The 17,975-nt window shown below is 57.2% G+C and overlaps 4 protein-coding genes across 4 annotated transcripts; 2 read left to right on the forward strand and 2 right to left on the reverse strand.

The window, feature by feature from the left end:
* Window positions 1-1,209: 1,209 nt before the first annotated feature.
* BJ171DRAFT_641594 (concanavalin A-like lectin/glucanase domain-containing protein) lies at window positions 1,210-3,195 on the forward strand (the record flags this gene model as incomplete). The annotated part of the gene is made up of 7 exons (XM_053115777.1): window positions 1,210-1,342; window positions 1,477-1,528; window positions 1,621-1,832; window positions 1,931-2,051; window positions 2,189-2,285; window positions 2,397-2,460; window positions 2,609-3,195. The coding sequence occupies 7 exons, from the start codon at window positions 1,210-1,212 to the stop codon at window positions 2,956-2,958; spliced, it is 1,029 nt and encodes a 342-aa protein (XP_052968898.1). The 3' UTR covers window positions 2,959-3,195.
* Window positions 3,196-4,440: 1,245 nt separating this feature from the next.
* On the reverse strand, window positions 4,441-4,599 carry BJ171DRAFT_409332 (uncharacterized protein; the record flags this gene model as incomplete). The annotated part of the gene is made up of 1 exon (XM_053107275.1): window positions 4,441-4,599. A coding segment is annotated over one exon (159 nt), but the record flags the coding sequence as incomplete, so codon positions are not given.
* A 7,352-nt stretch (window positions 4,600-11,951) lies between these two features.
* On the forward strand, window positions 11,952-12,878 carry BJ171DRAFT_307314 (uncharacterized protein). The gene has a single exon (XM_053107037.1). It carries the CDS (start codon window positions 12,077-12,079, stop codon window positions 12,590-12,592), a length of 516 nt encoding a protein of 171 aa, XP_052968900.1. The 5' UTR covers window positions 11,952-12,076; the 3' UTR covers window positions 12,593-12,878.
* A 779-nt stretch (window positions 12,879-13,657) lies between these two features.
* On the reverse strand, window positions 13,658-15,052 carry BJ171DRAFT_494877 (uncharacterized protein). The gene is made up of 6 exons (XM_053110052.1): window positions 14,905-15,052; window positions 14,796-14,814; window positions 14,608-14,667; window positions 14,418-14,485; window positions 14,028-14,279; window positions 13,658-13,956 (listed from the first exon to the last, which is right to left on the reverse strand). Exons 1-5 carry the CDS (start codon window positions 14,940-14,942, stop codon window positions 14,102-14,104), a joined length of 363 nt encoding a protein of 120 aa, XP_052968901.1. The 5' UTR covers window positions 14,943-15,052; the 3' UTR covers window positions 13,658-13,956; window positions 14,028-14,101.
* Between the last annotated feature and the right edge of the window lie 2,923 nt (window positions 15,053-17,975).

The following is a 17,975-nucleotide window of genomic DNA, read 5'->3' on the forward strand; positions in this document are numbered from 1 at the left end:
ACCGAGCAAGGGAGAGGAAGGCGGGCTTGACCAGTAAGCCGGGTGGTGTGCACGGCAAGCAGGGATGGGCTGGAGATCCGGCGAGAGAGCCAGCGACCAGAAGGCGGCTTCTCAGACAGATTGCAGGGACAAGAGACCAGCCGATCGATTGATCAAGACGGCAGAGGGGGGCAAGCAAAAGCGAAGGGGATGCGGGTGGGAACGGGGCTATGATTTATGGCAGCGATGTGTCTGCGATCGATCGACAGGATCCAAAGGCAGCTCTGACCTGTCCGGAAACCAAGCTGGCGCGTGTGAGCTGTCTTGCAGACAGGAGAGCGGAGGAACAGACAGCCACGAGGGTCAGCGAGGGGCCGGGAACAGGAGGAGACACCGATATCCGCGCTGGGGATCACCGGAGGAAGAGCGAGGTATGACGCAAACGAGGGCAATGACACAAGTAAGAACTGCGATGGCTTAACAAAGCGCCAAGATGATATCCAAGCATGACATGTCTATTAGGGCATGCTATTTCTATCCAAGTGGGGCTCGATCAAGGCAAACTCGTGAGAGTCGGTATGCTCGAGACGCGGCGAGAGGGGGTGAGAGCACCGGACGATCTGTGGGCTGAGTGCACTCAAGGGATGATAAAGATTGGCCGAAAGAGAGCAGAGGCGGACGGGCGGAGACGGATGCGGGTGGAACGGAGGCCGCAGCCTGGCCTTGGGCGCACTGGCTGTGTGGACCGGCGGCGATCTGCTTGTCCGGTGGATTCCGTGTCCGCCAGATCGCATCATGTCCACCCCCCCCCACCATGTCCAATCCAAATCCCATCATGTCCAATCCGCGTCCCATCATGTCCAATCCGCATCCTGCCTTGTCCTGCTCATTCTGTTCCACGCCATGTTCGGTGGCAGCGCAGCCCTTCCCCCACAGCACCTGACCGGACAAGGCGGACACAGCCTGCGCCACAGGGCATGTGTCTGTGGCGGTGCCTTGTCGCCGCCGCGCCCGTGCGCGCCCGTGTCCCCATTGGCCGCCGCTTGTCCCACGCCTGGGCGCGCACTGACGCACGCTGTCTCACCCACCGCGTCCAGCGTTCCATTCCTTCCTTCCCGTCCCTCAAATTGCCGTCCCCGTCCTGCCCTGGGACTCCGTCGCCTTCGTCTTGTTCTGCAATCTCGGTCGCCCACATCACCCACATCGCCCTCCCGCGTCCAACCTTCTGCCATGCTCATCGTTCCTGCTGCTGTGTTCCTCGTGGCCGCGGCTGCTGCTTCCCAGGCCCAGTCCCTCTTCGCCGGCAGCGCCTGCTCGCTCAACATTCCCTCGTTCTCGTCGCTGCCTTCCGACCTGGTTCTCGGTAGGCTTACTCTGCTTGACGGCCACAGCCCTCCCCCTGGAGTCGCTCAGAGTCGCTCGTTTTCCTCGCTGCGGGATTGCTTCCAACTTGTCAAAGTCGCTCGACTCACTCCATTGCCTCGGCTCGCTCTCCAGAGAACGGCAAGGTGGACTATTCCAACGGAACCCTCATCATGACTATGCTCCCGTGAGTTTCACTCTGAATCCTGGGGTGCCTCTGTCCGTCTTCTCCTGTGCAGTCCTTTCAAGCTGCCCTCACTAAAACATCCTTCCCTCCAGTCCTCCTGCCGGAGCCACCGAGGGCGAGAATGTCCTCATCAGCTCCAAGCTGTCGCTGCTATACGGCACCATCGAGGCCGATGTCAAGCAGTCCTCCGTCGGCGGCGCCATTACCGCATTCACCCTCTTCAACGGCACCTCCAAGGACGAGATCGACTACGAGTGGGTCGGCAATGACCGCATGATGGTCTGGACCAACTTTTTCTTCCGAGGTAGATCCAGCTTCTTTCTCGACACCTGTGGCATCGCTGCCCGTCCATGCCGCTGTCGCTGTTCGCTTGTGCTAACGATCTTGTCTGCTGCTGCCCAGGACTGCGTGAACGCAACCCCGTCACCACCTTTGAGATCTGGTCATCCAGCCCGGCCGTGGCTACCGACACGTACCTAAACTTCCACAACTATAAAGTCGACTGGACTCCATATGCCATCACGTACGTGGGCCATTTGATATCCGGCGCCTTTCTGCGGGTTGGGCTGTCAGGTTCAGCGTCGATATGTGACCGATCGGCGTCGGCATATGAGGCTTACCAGAGTCTGACTCGCGTTGGCTCACCGTTGCGTTTCCCAGTTGGTATGTCGATGGCGCCGTCGTCCATTCCCAAAACCGCAGTGGCACTTGGGAGCCCGCTGGCACCGGCGACGGATATGGCATCAGCCACTACCATGTAAGTTCTCGTCAGCGTGGATGTGCTTGGCATCAATCCTCGCGGAGCCTTGCATGGCTCTCGCGCTTGCAATGCGATTGCCGACTGACAATCACGGCGATATGCGCGCAGTATCCGGATACTCCCTTGCAGATCCAACTCGGAATCTGGAACGACAATGAAGTGCCATGGGCCAGTAAGTTCTCGCCTCTTGTCGCTGTCCGTTCACAACGTTCAAGCTACGAGCACTTGTCGTGGCGGGCTGCAATCGAATGGCGAACAGGACAGAGAGACACATGATGTTCCATGGCGTGCCAACCACAACCCATCTCTGCTTGTACTAGACGGTCCCCTGGACTGGTCGGCCCCTGGCGCCCAGAACGGATACACGGCCGAGTTCAAGTCGCTGAAGGTGACTTGCTACACTGGCCCCTATCCCTCCAACATGTCCGCCCCTCCTACCGATCCTTCGTCGAGCGACCAGAAGGGAACTGCCCCGGTTATCCAGGGCGTCGTTCCGCCCTCGGTTGCCTCCCCGAGCTCGGTTGCTGCTTCGGCATCAGCCGCCGCTGGCGCGACCTCCACCCCAACCACGGGCCATGCCGCCTCAGGCGCCGCGACTACCGGGCTTGCTCTTGCTGGGCAGCTCGCTGCCCTTGCCCTTGGAGTGGCCGCGAGCTATTGGATGCTCTAAGCGCCGTGAGCCGGAAATGCCAGGCATGTCTCGGCTCCTCCACTGCGAGCTGCGATAAACAACTCTGTCCATGGGTGGTTCTGCCGCGCCGAGCCTCCCTTCCGACAGCAATCGATTTCCCATCAAGTTTCATGACTATAGACGTGCATTTCGTACAAAGTCGTCTCCAGCCCGTGGCTGGACGTCATCTCGATTCAAATTAAACTTTCCGTTGCCGGATGATCAAATCAAAACCCCATGTCAATCAGCTCGATCAGCGAGGCCGATCAATTCGATTTGCAGCCACAGGGCGATCTCAAACCCTCCGCCATGAATTCTGCCAGTAAGATCAGCAAGCGCCTCAATACACATTAAAGCAACCATCTGTTGTTGATGCCATTCGCAGTTGACCTGGGTCCTGCGTGAGAGTACTCGTGTCTTGGCGTATCCTCTGATGCTCGGTGATGGTCGATCGGTGGCTATTGTGGCTGATGTATGTGTGTATTCCCATTCAAAAACGGCAAAAATCAAAAGCGAGAACGGCGGGCTCCGTTTCGTTTTGCGGGCGCTGTAGAAACAGCGGAATACGAGGGGCGCCATTTAACTCGTATTGGACGCCGGGTTCTTGGCTTCTCGTGGTGGGCGAATGGCTCAGCGCATCGAGGAGTCAGTTCGGGTCTCAGGAAGGACGATCGAGCACAGGAAACGATGCAAGGAGAGAAGGGAGGGCAAGAGCCGGGGCTCGATGATGCTGGAGCATCAAAGGACAAAGGGGCCGGGACACCATTCGCTCAAGGGCGACTGTATGATCTCGGAGAACACGGTGGCGGGGGAAGAAATGGGAGCAGGCAAGCAAGCAAGCAGGCAGGCAGGCAAGCGGGCAGGTATCGGCCAGCATAGCAGTGATCGAATCCAGACTCGAGCACAGTGAACGAGGAGGCAGGAATGGTTAGGCACAAAAACGGATGGATGCTGGCCAAACAGCCATGTATGATGGATGGAATAAATAGGAGATGCGCATTGCCGAATGAAGGAAAGAAAGAGAATGATCAAAGCGGATGAATATGAAGACACTAGCAGCAGACCCGATGATCGGGGGTTGATGGGCTTGCACGAGGAGGGTTGTCGCAGCGAGGCAGCGACGCTCCATCCCCATCGGTGTTCTCACAGGCAGATTTGCTTGCCCTTGACCGTGGGATTCCGACTCGAGAGGCTCTTGCGCTTCTTGCCCTTGGCGTGTGGTGGCGACGACGCATCCGGTGCGTGCTCTGGCTGCCGAGAGTGACCCGGTACGGCAGCAGCCGTCGGTTGCGAGTCGCGCTCGCCCGCCGGGCTCCATGACTTGGCCTCGCCCATTTGAAAGAGCGGTTTGGCTTTTGCGTTGACCACAGGCAGCTCCGATGGCGATTCATCGGCGTCCTCATCTGGGGGCGATACAACGGCCTTGGCTTTGCCGTTCTTTCTCGGCCGCTTCTGGACAACGACATCGACCTGGTGCTTCTTGAGCGACCCGTGGCGGATCAGATCGTACTTTCGCGCAAACCCAACGTCGCAGATCGGGCACACAAAGTTGCGCTCGCCAATGTGCGAGGCCAGGAAGTGTGTCTTGAGGTTGTATCGGCGGGTGAAGGACTGCTCGCAGCCTGGGTGTGGACAATGGAATCGGTCGGTGGCCTCGTCCTTCTTGGTCAGCAGGATGTTGTCAAAGGTCTCCTGGATGCTGTAGCCAGAGTCCGAAGCCGAGACCGAGGCCGTGTCTTTGATGTAGTCAATAATGGGCTCGGCCGAGTTTGTTTTCAGCGTCCCGGAGGGCGGGTAGGGCAGCGACTCGGGGCTGTTGATCTTGGGAGGTTGGCCAAAGGAAAGCGAAGGCATCGCCAGTTTGCGCGAGTAGATAGCACTGCCAAAGACGGCGCCGGGTGTCGGCGGAAAGCGTTCAATGTCATCGTCACTGTCTCCATAGGTGTGGTAGACGTTGGCGGGCACGGACAGGCGATCAGACTCCTCGTCGTCCTCGGTTTCGTAGCGCTGCGACAGGTCGCTGATGGGTGCACTGCGGACCGAGTACGTCGAGCGGGTATCGCTGGCATATAGCAGATGGCTGGCATCCCCCAACGCCCGGGACAGATGGCCAGAATGCAGGATCGGGGCGTGCTGCTCGCGAGAGACCCGGTGAGTGAAATCGGCAGACGCACGGACCGAGTTGTCAATAGGGGCAGAGGGCGGGCACACGCTCACGGCGAGCACGTCCCGCGATTCGGCTTCTTGGAAGGACTGGCTCCGGTGGTACTGCAGGAACAGAACCGTGGCTGCCATCTCTTCGTTGAACTCCGAGGTGGCTTCGGTGGTGGCAGCGCGAGGCGAGGCGTGTGGGGTATCGTCGCAGGCTTCGTGTGGGCCGCGAGACAGACGAAGGGACTCGTCGTCGTCCTTGGCGCCGGTCGAATAGTGAGGCGTTGGAGGATAGGGCTCCATGGGGGCTTCCGGCAGGGAGTCGTTGGGTGGGCGAGCAGTGCCGTGGTCATCAGCATCGCGGTTGCTGAAACTTTGAGCGATGCTGCCGCTTTCGGTGGTGTCGTCCGCATAATCGTCAGCATAGTCGTTGCCGTTGTCGCTGCCAGTGAAGTCGTTGTCGTTGTCGCTGCCGCTGCGGCGGGCGATATGGCGGTCGCTGTTGTCGTTGGGGTCGTCGTCGCCGTGATCGCCGCTCTGGCGATAGAGACAGGGCTCTGGATCGGCGGCGGCGGCGGCGGCGGTAGACATCTCCGAAGAGAGGAGCGGGTTGTCCGAAGGCAGGTCAAAGTCGTCGTCCTGGTCCAGCTCGCAAGTCCGCAGTCCTTCGAGCCAGGTGGTGACCGAGACAAACGACGAAGACGTGCGCAGAGAGGGGAGACGGGCAAGCGCCCTGGAGGCATTTTGGGCTGCGGTGCCGCCGGGGTCGTCAGACAGGGGAGGGGCGTCGGGCCTGGCCGAGATTGCGAAGTCGGAGGGGCCGGCGTCATCGGCAAACCACAGGCCGCCCCGGAGCTGCGAGTGTTCCTCGTGACCGCTGAAGCTGGTGAAGAGCGAGCCGACCTTTGCAGCCGAGGAGAGGGGATCGAACTCTGGGCCAGCCGAGAAGCCCATGGCCGAGGTGCAGGCAGGGTTGATGGTGGGCGATGTGGGAATGGAGAGGTTGGTGAAGCCCGAGATGGTCTTTGGCAGGGCGATGGGGGGCCGATAGGGCGGCGGCGGCGGCGACGAGCCGAGAGCATCCTCCTGCTGCTTCTGGCGGTGCATCAAGGCCGGGTGCATCGGGGCGGCGAGAGTAAGGCTGAAGGGGACAGGCCCGAGAAGGAGAAGGGAGAGAGGCAGAGCAGCGTCGCTGGGCGAGTGGCTCCGAGGGCGATCGCGGCGAAAGCAGACTCAGTGGCGGCCACCAAAGCAGAGCGCAAAGCCAAAGGCCGCAAAAGCGAGGGCGAGCGAAGCCGCGCGGGGGCGTGTGTGTGTGTATGCGCCGTGGCAGTGCCGTGGCGCGGCGCCGGTCACGCGGGGGCGGCGGACAGCTGTGCGACAGCGGTCCGGGGGCGCGCACGGGCGCCTGCGTTGTGTTGTGCTGTCCTATATTGTGCTGTGCTGTGCTGTGCTGTCCTGTATTGTGCTGTGTTGTGCTGTGCTGTGCGCCTGTGGCGCTGACTCACCCGCTGTCCCAAACAAGCAAACACATACACACACAGCACACGTGACTCCGGATCGATCCGTGGCTGGAGCCAGCCATTTCGCCTTTTATGGCATTTATTGATTCCGTCCGCTCCGCCCTCTCCTCCGTCCGTTCGCTTCCTCGCCCGTCCAAAAAGTCGCCCTGCCCTGCCCTCTCCCGCTTGCCCGGCCTGTGCTCTCCCTTCCCCTACCCATTGCCACCAGCGCTCGCACTTTCGCACGCTCGATCCCCGTCCCGCGACCATGTTTGGTCACCCCGCAAGCAAGGCTGCCGACCCCAAGCGGCGAGGTTTGTTTCGCTTTCCCCTCGTCGCACCTAGAATACTTCTCCAGCACCTCATCTCGTGCCAAGCTGCTCACCGCATCTCCATCTCGTGCGTTTGCGTGCTTTGCTGCAATTCGTTCCAACACTTTCGTCCCATTCACCTTGCGCAATTCACAGCCGTCCCCGACCCAACGCCTGGTCCTGGCCAGTACAATCTTGATTCCTCGTTGCTTCATCGCGACCCCAATAAGAAATTCGGCTTTCTCGAAAAGTCCCAGCGGTTCCGGGCTGCCAAGGCTGACGATGCCATGGTCCTCGAGGACTTTCCTGATGACGACTCGGAGACATCCAATCCCCGTGCCGACTCCGCCTCCCACGCCTCAAAATCCAGGCGAGACGACCGAGAAGAGCTGAGATGGAAGAAAGAGGTGGGCTTGCATATCTACCGGGGACACCAGCCACAGCATTGCATTGCATTGCATTGCCTTTCTTGGGTTGCATTTCCTTAGTTGCAGTCTGCCGCACACATGCCCGGGAAGTGTCACTTGGCCTTCCCGACCCTATTGCGTTGCTGACTCGCTTAACTCACTGAATCTACCCATCCAGGCTGAAAACTGGAAAGAAAAGCTCGAGCGAAGCGCTGCCGATCACCAGCGCGTCGTCTCGCAGTTCCAGGAGCGACTCAATGTCATCAACGCTCAGCTCTCGACTTGTCAGAAAGAAAAGAATGGGCTCCAGTCCCAGGCCGTGTCCAGAGAGAAGGAGGTCGCGGAGCTCAACCAGCGCATTGCTTTGATGAAGGCCAATGTAAGCATCGACTTCCCCTCTGTTGCAGTCCTCGGTTTCTTGGCTGGGGCGTCGCTGATGGAAACGCAGATACTGACTCAATACTCTCAACCGCCCTCTGCTTTGCTGCCGCCCTTCTATCTCTCTATGTCAACAGTGCGAAAAGCTCGAGCGAACCATTGCCACCATGAACGAACGTGCCAGCAAAGCCGTCTCTCTCCAGAAGAAGCTTGAAGAGTCCGAGAAAAACGTCCAGCGGGTCAAGTCCACTGCCGAGAAGAAGACCCTCTCCTACGAAAAGCTCTCAAAGGAGCGTGACGAGCTCGCCGCGCAACAGAGCCAGTTTTACCAGGAGATTCAAGCGCTCTCAGATCACAAGGACAAGCTCACTGCCCAAATCACCCAGCTCGAACAGGTCAAGCAGCAGACTCTCCAGGAGTTCCACACTCACCTCTCCAATCTCGAGGCCCAGCTGAATCAAGCCGCTGTTGAAAAAGCCGCCCTGGAAGTTGCGTACCTGGCCGAGAAGCAAGCACTCTCAGGGAAGCTCGAGGAAACCTTTGGTATTCTCCAAGCGACCACCAGTGCCCTGGACGAGTCCAAGGCCCACTGTAGCCAGCGGGAGCTGGCCAACCAAGCCACTCAGAGCCGCCTCGAGAACCAGATTTCTGATCTGGGCCGCCAGCTGGAATCCCTCGGCCGCGAGGCTGCCGAAAAGTACACCCGATACGAAGCATCCATCACGCAACTGCGCGAACAGTGCCAAACCTGCCAGAGTCTCATTGCCGAGCGTGAGACCCAGCTGCAGCAAGCCAATGAAGGCATCGCCTCTCTCCAGAACCAATTGAATACCGCAACGACCAACCTCGCCAGCTCCAGACAAGATCTCGAGGCCCAGAGCGCCGAGTGGAACCAAGCCATGACCAGCTTTACTGCCCAGATGGCGTCTCTGCAAAGCTCCATCCAGGAACGAGACAGCATCATCCGCGAGCGGGACGCCCTTATCGCGGGCTTTCGCTCGTCTCTGGATGAGCTCACCTCATCGCTCCAGCAGGAGCAGTCCAAGTCCCAGCAGCTCGAGGATCAACTCCACGAGACAACTCAAGCCAAGGGCTTTGCCATCGACGCCCTCAAGCTGAACCTGGATGAGGCCCTTGCTCAGATCGAGACCCAGAAGGCAGCCTTCCAGGCCGAAAAGTCCTTGATGGAACAAAAGCTCGAGCAGCTCTTTGTCTCTCTCCAGCAGACTCAATCCGAGGCTCAGCAGAGCCTGCATGCCCACCAGACCGTCGTCACCAACCTCAACAGCCAGATCGACTCTCTTCAGTCGCGTCTCTCGGAGCTCGAGTCAGCCCGATCGACACTCGAGAGCGACAAGAGTTGGCTGCAAAAGCACACCGAGGAGCTTCTCCGAGCCAGTGCTGAAGAAATGGGCTCCAAGGACGGTCTGATAGCACAGTATCAGCTACAGCTCAAGGAGATGGACGGCTGCCTCAAGAGCGAACAAGACCAGCACCGCCAGACCAAAGACGCCCATGCCTCCGAGGCCTCGACTCTCAAGAGCCACCTCGAGCAAGTTCGCGTCGAGCTGCAAGCTGCCCTCGCGAGTTACCAGGAGGCTGACCAAAAAAACGCCCAGCTACAATCCCGGATCGAGGACCTGGACCGCGTCCTGCAGGCCGAGAGGCTCAAACACTCACAAGAGCTCGCTCAGTGGGACCGCCGGCTCAAGGACCATGCTGCTGCCTCGGAACAGGAGCGCATTCAGTGGAGTACCCAAGTCGAGGAGATTGCCGCAGGCATGAAGGCCCTCGAGTCTACACTGCACGAGACTCGGTCTGCGCTGGCTCAGAAGGGCCTCGAATGCGATACGCTCTCGGCCCAGCTCCATGATCGCCTGCAGCACTCTCGTGGATTGGAAGACAGTCTCGTGCACCACCAGAGCCAGCTCAAACAGTACGAAAGTACGATGGGCTCGCTTCAGGCAGCTCTCTCCGAGACTCGGCAGGAGCTCGACAGTGCACGTACCGAGCTTGGCCGTTCCGAGGCTCGGGTGGTGTCCCTCGAGACCGAGGGCGAGCTTTCCCGCTCGCGCATCCACGAGCTGTCGCAGACCTCAACTCGGATGGCAAGCGACCTGACGCTACTCCAGCGACAGCTGGACGAATCTGTCCGTCATCGCACAGAGACGCAGGCCCTGCTCGACGATACCCGCGAGCACCTGCGAACTGCTCTCGAGAACGAGTCCAATGCACACAAGCAGATCGAGCGACTTCAGCTGCGCGAGAGCGACCTGATCAACAAGATCCAGTTGCAGGAAACCGCCGCCCACGAGTCCTCGCTCAGCCACCAACAGGCCATTGGCAACCTCCAGAAGGAGCTGGCTCTTCTCACGCAACAAGCGTCGAACCTGCGCGAGTCCGTACAGCAGCAGACGCTTGTCATCGACGAGCAGCGTAATATGCTCAGCAGCGAGCGTCAGAGCCGCGACAGCCTCCATCAGGAGCTGCAAGCCACCAAGGCTCAGCACGAACGCGCCATCGCCGAGCTGCGGTCGGCTCTCCAGGAGCGTGAGGCACAGGGCCTTCGCGACCAGAAGCATATCGATAGCCTCGCCAAGGCCCATCGCGCCGAAGAAAGTCGGGCCGCCGAGTCCGAGAGGCGAATCAAGGGTCTCTCAGAAGAGTTGGAGGCAGCCAAGGCTGCGTTCTCGCTCGAGCGGCAGCGTCTGGCGGACGAAAACCGCCACCAGTCCCTGCAGTTTGACAAGGAGCGTCAGGACCTTCGCCAGTCAGCCGACAAGATGAAGTCCATTGTCCAGACTCGCGCTCTGGAGCTCGAAGCCTTGTCGAAAGAGCACGAGCAGCTTGGCCGAGTCAACCGCGAGCTTGAATCCTCCAAGAGCCAGCTTGAATCGGAGGTCCTCCGCCTCCGACACGACAATGAGCGCGGCTACGCTCTCATGGCCGAGTCTGAGAAGGCCAGGATACGCTACCAGAGCCAGATCTCGGCCATGGAGAGCAGCCACAAGGCTGATCGCCAGACCTGGGATGCCGAACGCGCCGCACACCTGCGCGCTGTCGATGAGCTCAAGGCCCAAACCGAGACCTTGCGCACCACACACCAGAGCCAGATCGCCGAAGCGCGCACCGAGCTCTCGCAGGCCAGCACACAGTTGGCTCAGATGCAACTCCAGCTCCAAGCCACCCAGGAGGGCCACCAAGCCAAACTCAGCGCCAAAGACTCGTTCATTGTCGAGCTCAGACAGAGCCACGATGCTACCCTGAAGCGCCTCGAGGAGGCTCAAGGCCAGAACCAGCAGCTCGACCGAGCCCTCACCGAGTTCACACAAGAAGCCGAAAAGAACATTGCTCGTATGAAGCACGAGTACGATGAGCGCGAGACCCACCTACGCGCCTACTCCACGCAGCTCGAGCAGGAAAAGGCCGCGGCCCTAAGCGACTATGCTCGGGCTACACAAGAGTCCATGAAGCGCGAGCAGGTCCTCAGGAGCATGCGCGACCAGATGAAAGAAGTCAACACATACAGGCAAGAGCGCGACGAAGCCGTGCAAAAGTGTGCCGAGAGCGAGAAGCGATGCCAGGTTCTTGACTTCCAGAAGCGCGAGGCCATTCGGCTGTGCGAGGTCGAAAAGAACACCTGCGAAAGCAAAATGAAGGCCGTCAGCGCCGAAAACCAAGCCCTCAAGGATAGAGTCAGCTCGTAAGTACACAGCGGTTGGGCAGATGCGGCGCACTCGCTTGGCTGGCCACAGATGCACAGCCCACAGCCCTCTTCCAAGCCTCTGCCTCATCGAATACACCCACCGTATTGACGAATATCGACTCACTCTCTCGATGTTACAATTGCCAGAATGCAAATGCAGATTGAGGAAGCCCGGGTTGTCCGCGACAGCGCCGAGAAGATACTCTCGGAGGAAGCCAGAAAGCTTATTCGCCAACAAAACATGAGCAAAGCCGAGCTGGAGGCCCTGATTGCCATGCAGAGCGACCTCGTTGGCCACAACAACCCCAAGCAAAAGATTCGCGTGTTCACGCAGATCAAGCAAGAGAATCAGCAACTCAAAGAGGTGGGAGAATCTCGATTGCAGCCAAGGGCGCATATGTGCTCTGCCTAGGGAAGACGGATGTGGCCACTCCAACGGCCTATCGACTGTGAATCCCAATAGCTTCCTCACCCTTGCAAACCATTGCCGCTTTCAGGAAAACGAAATGCTGCAGCAGGAGCACAAGGAAATGCGACGCAAGAACATGGAGCTTGAGCGAGAGGTCGAGGCTCTGAAGGGCAGCGGTGACGCCGGCGCCCACGGCAAGCGCTCGCGGGTGGGCCGTTACGCCACCATGATGGCTTCTCGCCAAACTACCAACAATGAAAACAGCCTGGCCCCTCTCGCCGGTGACATTGCCAATCTCGGCCTCAAGGACCGATCCGACGATATCCAGAGCTTTGCATCAAAGGAAACAGCCGGCAAAAACGGCATCTCTTTCAACATTCCATTTTGAGGGCCCGCCAGGTCATGACGACTCAGAAGGACTTGCCGCTTCGTTGTTGACACTGCCACTCAATCGACACTGCCTCTGTCGCCACCATACCCTCGCGAGTCACAGCCGCTCCTGTCGCTTGTCATCGGCTGCAGGTTTACGAATGAATGCGTGCCCTTGCCGCGGCCCTGACGCTCTGCCACGCACTTCGGCTGATGACTTGTCTGTATATGCTACATGCCACAACTGCCCCCCCCCCATGTCTTGCTCCTCGCTCGCTCGCTCGCTCGCCTTTGTCCTTTCGCTCTCTCCCTTTTTTGGTCGATCTGGTGCTCTCCAGTTCATTTCCGTTTCGCTGTTTCGGCCATGCAGCTCCATGCAGTACGTTGTTTCTTTATTTTAAGGATTGCTGACTTGATCTCGGTCCCTGAGCATTTTGGACGCTTAAAGTATTTTCACGTAATATGACAGCTATCCCAACTTGCTGCTCGAGCAAATACGAGCAAGAGGCAGGAGAGTCGGGAAAGGAGACTGGAGCCCTGGCCGCAACGTCGTCAGCCTTGGAGCCTTGGAGCCTTGGCGAATGACTGCTCGGTGTTGTTCCCACACTTGATAAGCAATGTAAACCAGACCGCCACTCATGCCAGCCCGTTGGTTGATCACGCATTCGCATTCGCAACAGCAGGTACTTGACCATCTTGTTCAGGCCGATTGATATGCAGCGCTGAGCCGCTTCGATCCCGCAGCCTTCCAAGACGACCCCTCAAGTCTGGCATCGATTTGAGACTCGGGGCTCGCAGGCGGCGTGAGTAGATCGCCGTGATTTTGGCATTGATGCTCTCGAACTCGTTGATCAGGTACCATAGCACGATGGTGCCCGGCGGGATCGACATGAACACATCCACAACCCAGTTCATGGCTCCGGGATCCAGGAACGAGGTCGTGATCTCCGAGGACGAGGTTGGTAGGTAGTTGAGCAAGGCCACGGCCGATCGCAGCGCTCCGACGGCACAGAGACACATGAAGATGGTCTGCTTGAAGAGGTTCTCGAGCGTGTGCATGTACGGCGACCATATCAAATACGGTAGGATCAGAAAGGTGCACCCCAGGAAGATGATTATTCCGGCCTGGAACTGGTTCTGGGCGCTCCAAACGGCGATTTCCATGAGCAAGGCTTTGCCTGCAGAGTGACAATGCCGACCACAATAACGCAAGTTAGCAAGCGATCCACACCGACGTAACAGGGCCTGTATCAGCTCAGTTCCGTTTGCAATGACCTCATAGCACGTCCGTATCGACGCGAGTAGAATCTTCGTCGAGTGCACCTGCATTCGGGAAGCACCATGCGGTCATATGGTGGATATTTGTGACCATTACGCACCCATGTAGTCGAAGATGAACAGCCACATGAACGAAGGCTTGAAGTGATGAAAGAACATCATGTAGACCAGTTTGTCCAAAGCAAACTGCTCCGCGGCCTCATCCTTGTTCGAGTGCCCCTGTCTTTGCCGCCTTTTGTATCGGCGAGCCTGGAACCAAAAAAAGACCGGCAGACCCACAAGCGTGGTGACGTTGATGATGGCCGACACGATAGCGATCAACAGATGTCTCCCGACAAAGCAAAGTTCTGATGGGCTTGAGCGCATCACCAGCGACCGCGATCCGTCTGGGAACAGCACACTCGTGCACGATAGGGCGTCGAGTGAGATGTTGATCAATGGAAAGTAGGCCAGCTCGGCCAGATGCAACGCCGTCCACTAGATGGTAGGAAAACCATTCGATCGTAACGGATGTAAAGTCAGTGAGGAACCTAACTAACCAGAACGGAAGAGCAGGTACGAAGGCGAGGCGCATCAGGGAGGATCGTGGCTCCAACACAAGGTGCCTCCCGGGAGCTGCGATCTGTTTGAGGTCACTGCAACGATTGCAACCCGAGTCGGGCGATACCAACGTATACAGATGTCCTGAATGATCGCCCACGCAAGAGTCTGCGCGGCTGGCAGGATGAGTTCTTGAAGAAAATATCGACAATGTTCATGACTCCAAAGATGATGGACATGATCGCCATGATGGCCAAAGGCCAGAGGTACCTGCGCAAGGTTCAAGATTCCGAGACCAGCGAGTCGTCAGTTGCACTGCTGGAAGATATCACCAGCGCACAGTCTATCTATCCACCCCGTGCGCGATCAATCGATTCCGAATACACTCTGCGGCCGAAGGTACTATACTTGAGAAGACTTTTGAGCGAGCCCGACACGGGCAGGATTGCGAACGAGGTCGGAATGTCAAAGTTGAGCTGCTCCCGTGTCCGATTCAGTGTGTTAGCCTCGGTGATTCATGTATCAGCATTTGCTTACTTGTAGTACTGCAGCCGCCATACGCGAGAGATCACTCGCTCATGCGGCTCAACGCACTCACGCTAAATGCCCGGAGATAGAGCATCCATCGATCGGATGTTGCTGAGGTGAGAGCGGTCCCCTATATAAATCAGTACCGACTAGTCACTACACAGCCAACGATTCTATGATCCCACAGCCACAGAGCCCATCCGCGCCACTCGATCCGCCCGTATAACTCTGGTGTTCGAGGAGGGCAGAGATGCACACCTGCAAGAAAAACAAGAGGCTGTGTATGCCAAACAACAGTCAGCTATCTGCACATGCCTTGACAACCTCCCCATCGGTACCAGTGCGTCCGAGCAGCCAGAGCACGTACTCATTCATCCAAACCACAACCGAAGGCGGTACGGCCATGGTGAACAGAATATAGAATATCGTAGCCAGCAGGATGATGGCTATGAATAGACCGGATTGGTGCGGGATCCAAGGCACTGACAAAGATCGGATGGCAAGTTCAATTTGGAGACAGGTCGTGATATGCAACGGCACTTGCTCTGTTCCGCGGAACATGCCAAAGAACTGGCAGAGGGCTTACCGCACTCATTTCCCCAAAAGTAGTACTGGAGATTGCAGGTGGTATCAGCAGAGCGGCCCGGACGATGGCACTCTGGCGAGATAATATGACATGGCGGACTTACGTTTGGTTCGCAGGATGCGCACAAATACCCAATGGACTGTGGAGCACATATTTGTGTGGCGTTCAGGGCGCACGCTAGCCAACATGAGAGTTGAGCGGTTGATGTGTTGGTGTTAACGATGCGTGATCGTCGCTGCTCGTCACTCACACAAACGAAACTGGAGCGGGGCCGATGTGCGGGCAAGCCATTACCGCCGTTGACACAGCACACCCCATGAACGGGACAAATCTGGAAATACAGCGCTCCAGAGGTGCTTGTGGCCTGCGAGTGATTTCAGGGTGAAGGATGCATCAGCCGAATGAGTGTTGTATATCAAGCAGATGGCGCCCTATGGGGAAATACGATTATCCATCGTTCACATCCATGAAGGATTCAGGATGTGAACTCGGTGGAAAGAGCGTATGCAGCACTTCCTATTCATTCTCATGCCTATTGGACTGCATGTCCACCTGCGCAAAAGCCGAAATACTTGACATCCTAACCTACCTCGTAATAATCGGCAAGGGCGGATATATCGGCCCCGCCGGCACAGTTGGCACCTGTTTGACAGGTTTCAATGAGGTTAGGCAGTTTGCGGGCATAAGGCTTGAGTGACCAGACTACATCGGATATTCGGATAGAATATCCGAGACATACTACCTTTTGGACATGCCGCACATGTGGCACTAGCCCCCAAGATACTATATGTGCCTTTTTCGCAAAATGTGCACTCCTGACGCAAGGTGGCATCGTCGATTACGATTCCGTATCCGGGTTGGCAAACTGAGCAAGTTTAGCGATGTCCACATTTCGAGCAAGATCGTAGATAGCGAAAGTTAATGATGGATCCATACCTGAACGACACCGAACCGAGCCAAACTAGGCCAAGTCCAGCAATGTAGAGTCGACTGGATAGCTCACACAGTTTGCTAACGAGTGGCTCAGCCATTCAAGTGGTCCTCATGCTTACCGTCCTCAACCACGACATCGAACAACAGCCACGATAGCTGGTTGTTGTAGGGCGTGACACCGGAATGAGCTGTCGCCACAATGCTAAAGTTTCCGTGGTTGTTGACGATGGACAGATAGCTAAAGTTTGCACTCCTTGAAGCCGTCACGATGGCCTTGGTGGTCTCTCCACTCACAGCAACTGCGGTGGCAGAGGAGATATTCTGGCTTGGGACTGCGTCCACGTATATAATCACAGGAGAGTTGACCATTTGTGCTGGGGCGTGCAAGTTCAATAGGTTAGTTCGGCTTGTGGACCCAGTATGCGATCAGATGAAGAACCAATATGTGTGCCTTCCAGGCTGAATTGAATGAGCAGCAGCGTCGGATTTGACGCATCGTGCACATTACATCGCCGAAAGTGACCATGGTGACTTGGACAGGACACTGCCACAAGCCAGAATGCTTGACTCTATAACGTGCGATTTCTGTCTGGAATGAACTCCCACCTGCGGTCTGACCGAAAGCATCGGCCGCCTCGACTGCAAACCAGGGGATTTCCTGGTTCAGTCCAACGACGATCGTATTGGTGCTCATATCCTGGGATTGGATGCGCAGCTGCATGGGTGGGGACCTGAACGTGACAACTTCCAATAGAAACTGATAGGTCTGTTGCAGCTGAAATTGTAATGCAAATCCAATATCTGCGATGAAAACCTCGCCCGATTCTGGAGCAACGAGGCTTGTAGGTCGCTCGAGCGAGACTGTGGCTGGGTTTTGAATGTAAAGCATGCTTCCGGATGGGGAGATCGGGTTTCGGACTGTGACGGAATGGTTGAGGAAGAGCTGCGGGCCCCCAGCTGCGTACACGAATCCGCCACTGGACTGCGCGTTCACTCCATCCATCAGTGTGCTTCCTCCTTCTGAGAACGCAAGGATGCTTTGTCCATATATGAAAATTGCGCCTCCGTTACGACCGGAGCTGCTCTGACGGATGACGTTGCTGCCTGACAAAGCAACAATCGTAGGCTGGAACGGAGTGTAGGTGATGATCTCTGCAAACCCGCCGTCGAGCTGTGAGCTGCATGAGTCGAAAACCGAGTCGCGTAACTCCAACATGGCGCCAAGACCAATGAACACACATCCTCCTGAGGCAGTGGCCGAAGAATTCGTAAACGAACTGCCGATGATGTGCGTAGTAGTGATGTTGTTGGGAAAGCTCACTACGGCATTGATCACGACGCCACCAAACACCGTTTGGCTGTTCTCAAAGGTCGAGTTGATGACATCAATTGACGAGTCTCCAATATCGAAAAGACCGCCTTGGGTCGCCGACGTGCAGTTGATCCCAGTGACGTTGTATATATACATATATGATTGAGATTGAATCGATGCTAGTCCGGCATTACCGGCACTATTGCTGTTATAGACAACAGAGTTGAAGAGCCTTATCATGTTGGATGCCCACAGGTAGTACGCCGCGGCCTCGCTGGCGGAGGAGGACTCGTTGATGTAGATGTTGTCAAAGTCGACCTGTGCTCCCATATTCAGAAAAAATGCCCCGCCGGTGTCGGATGAAGTGTTTGTGACAGTCAAGTATTGTAAGACGGACGGATTGAACGAGGTGTTGGCTGAAAACGGCTGCTGGAAAAATGCTGAGAAGGATACGACGGCGCGCCCAGACACACAGTTGCCGAGAGCGCTTATAGTCAGTGTCCGATTTCGAGAAACATAGTGGTAGTCGAATTGTGTGCAAAGTGGTTCCTGCTCTTTGAAAAATATGAGCTGATCCCCAAGATGATGCCAACCATCATCAACGAAG

Source organism: Polychytrium aggregatum (assembly GCF_025602895.1).
Source record: "Polychytrium aggregatum strain JEL109 chromosome Unknown BJ171scaffold_9, whole genome shotgun sequence".
In the NCBI taxonomy this organism is placed as follows: Eukaryota; Fungi; Chytridiomycota; class Chytridiomycetes; order Polychytriales; genus Polychytrium; species Polychytrium aggregatum.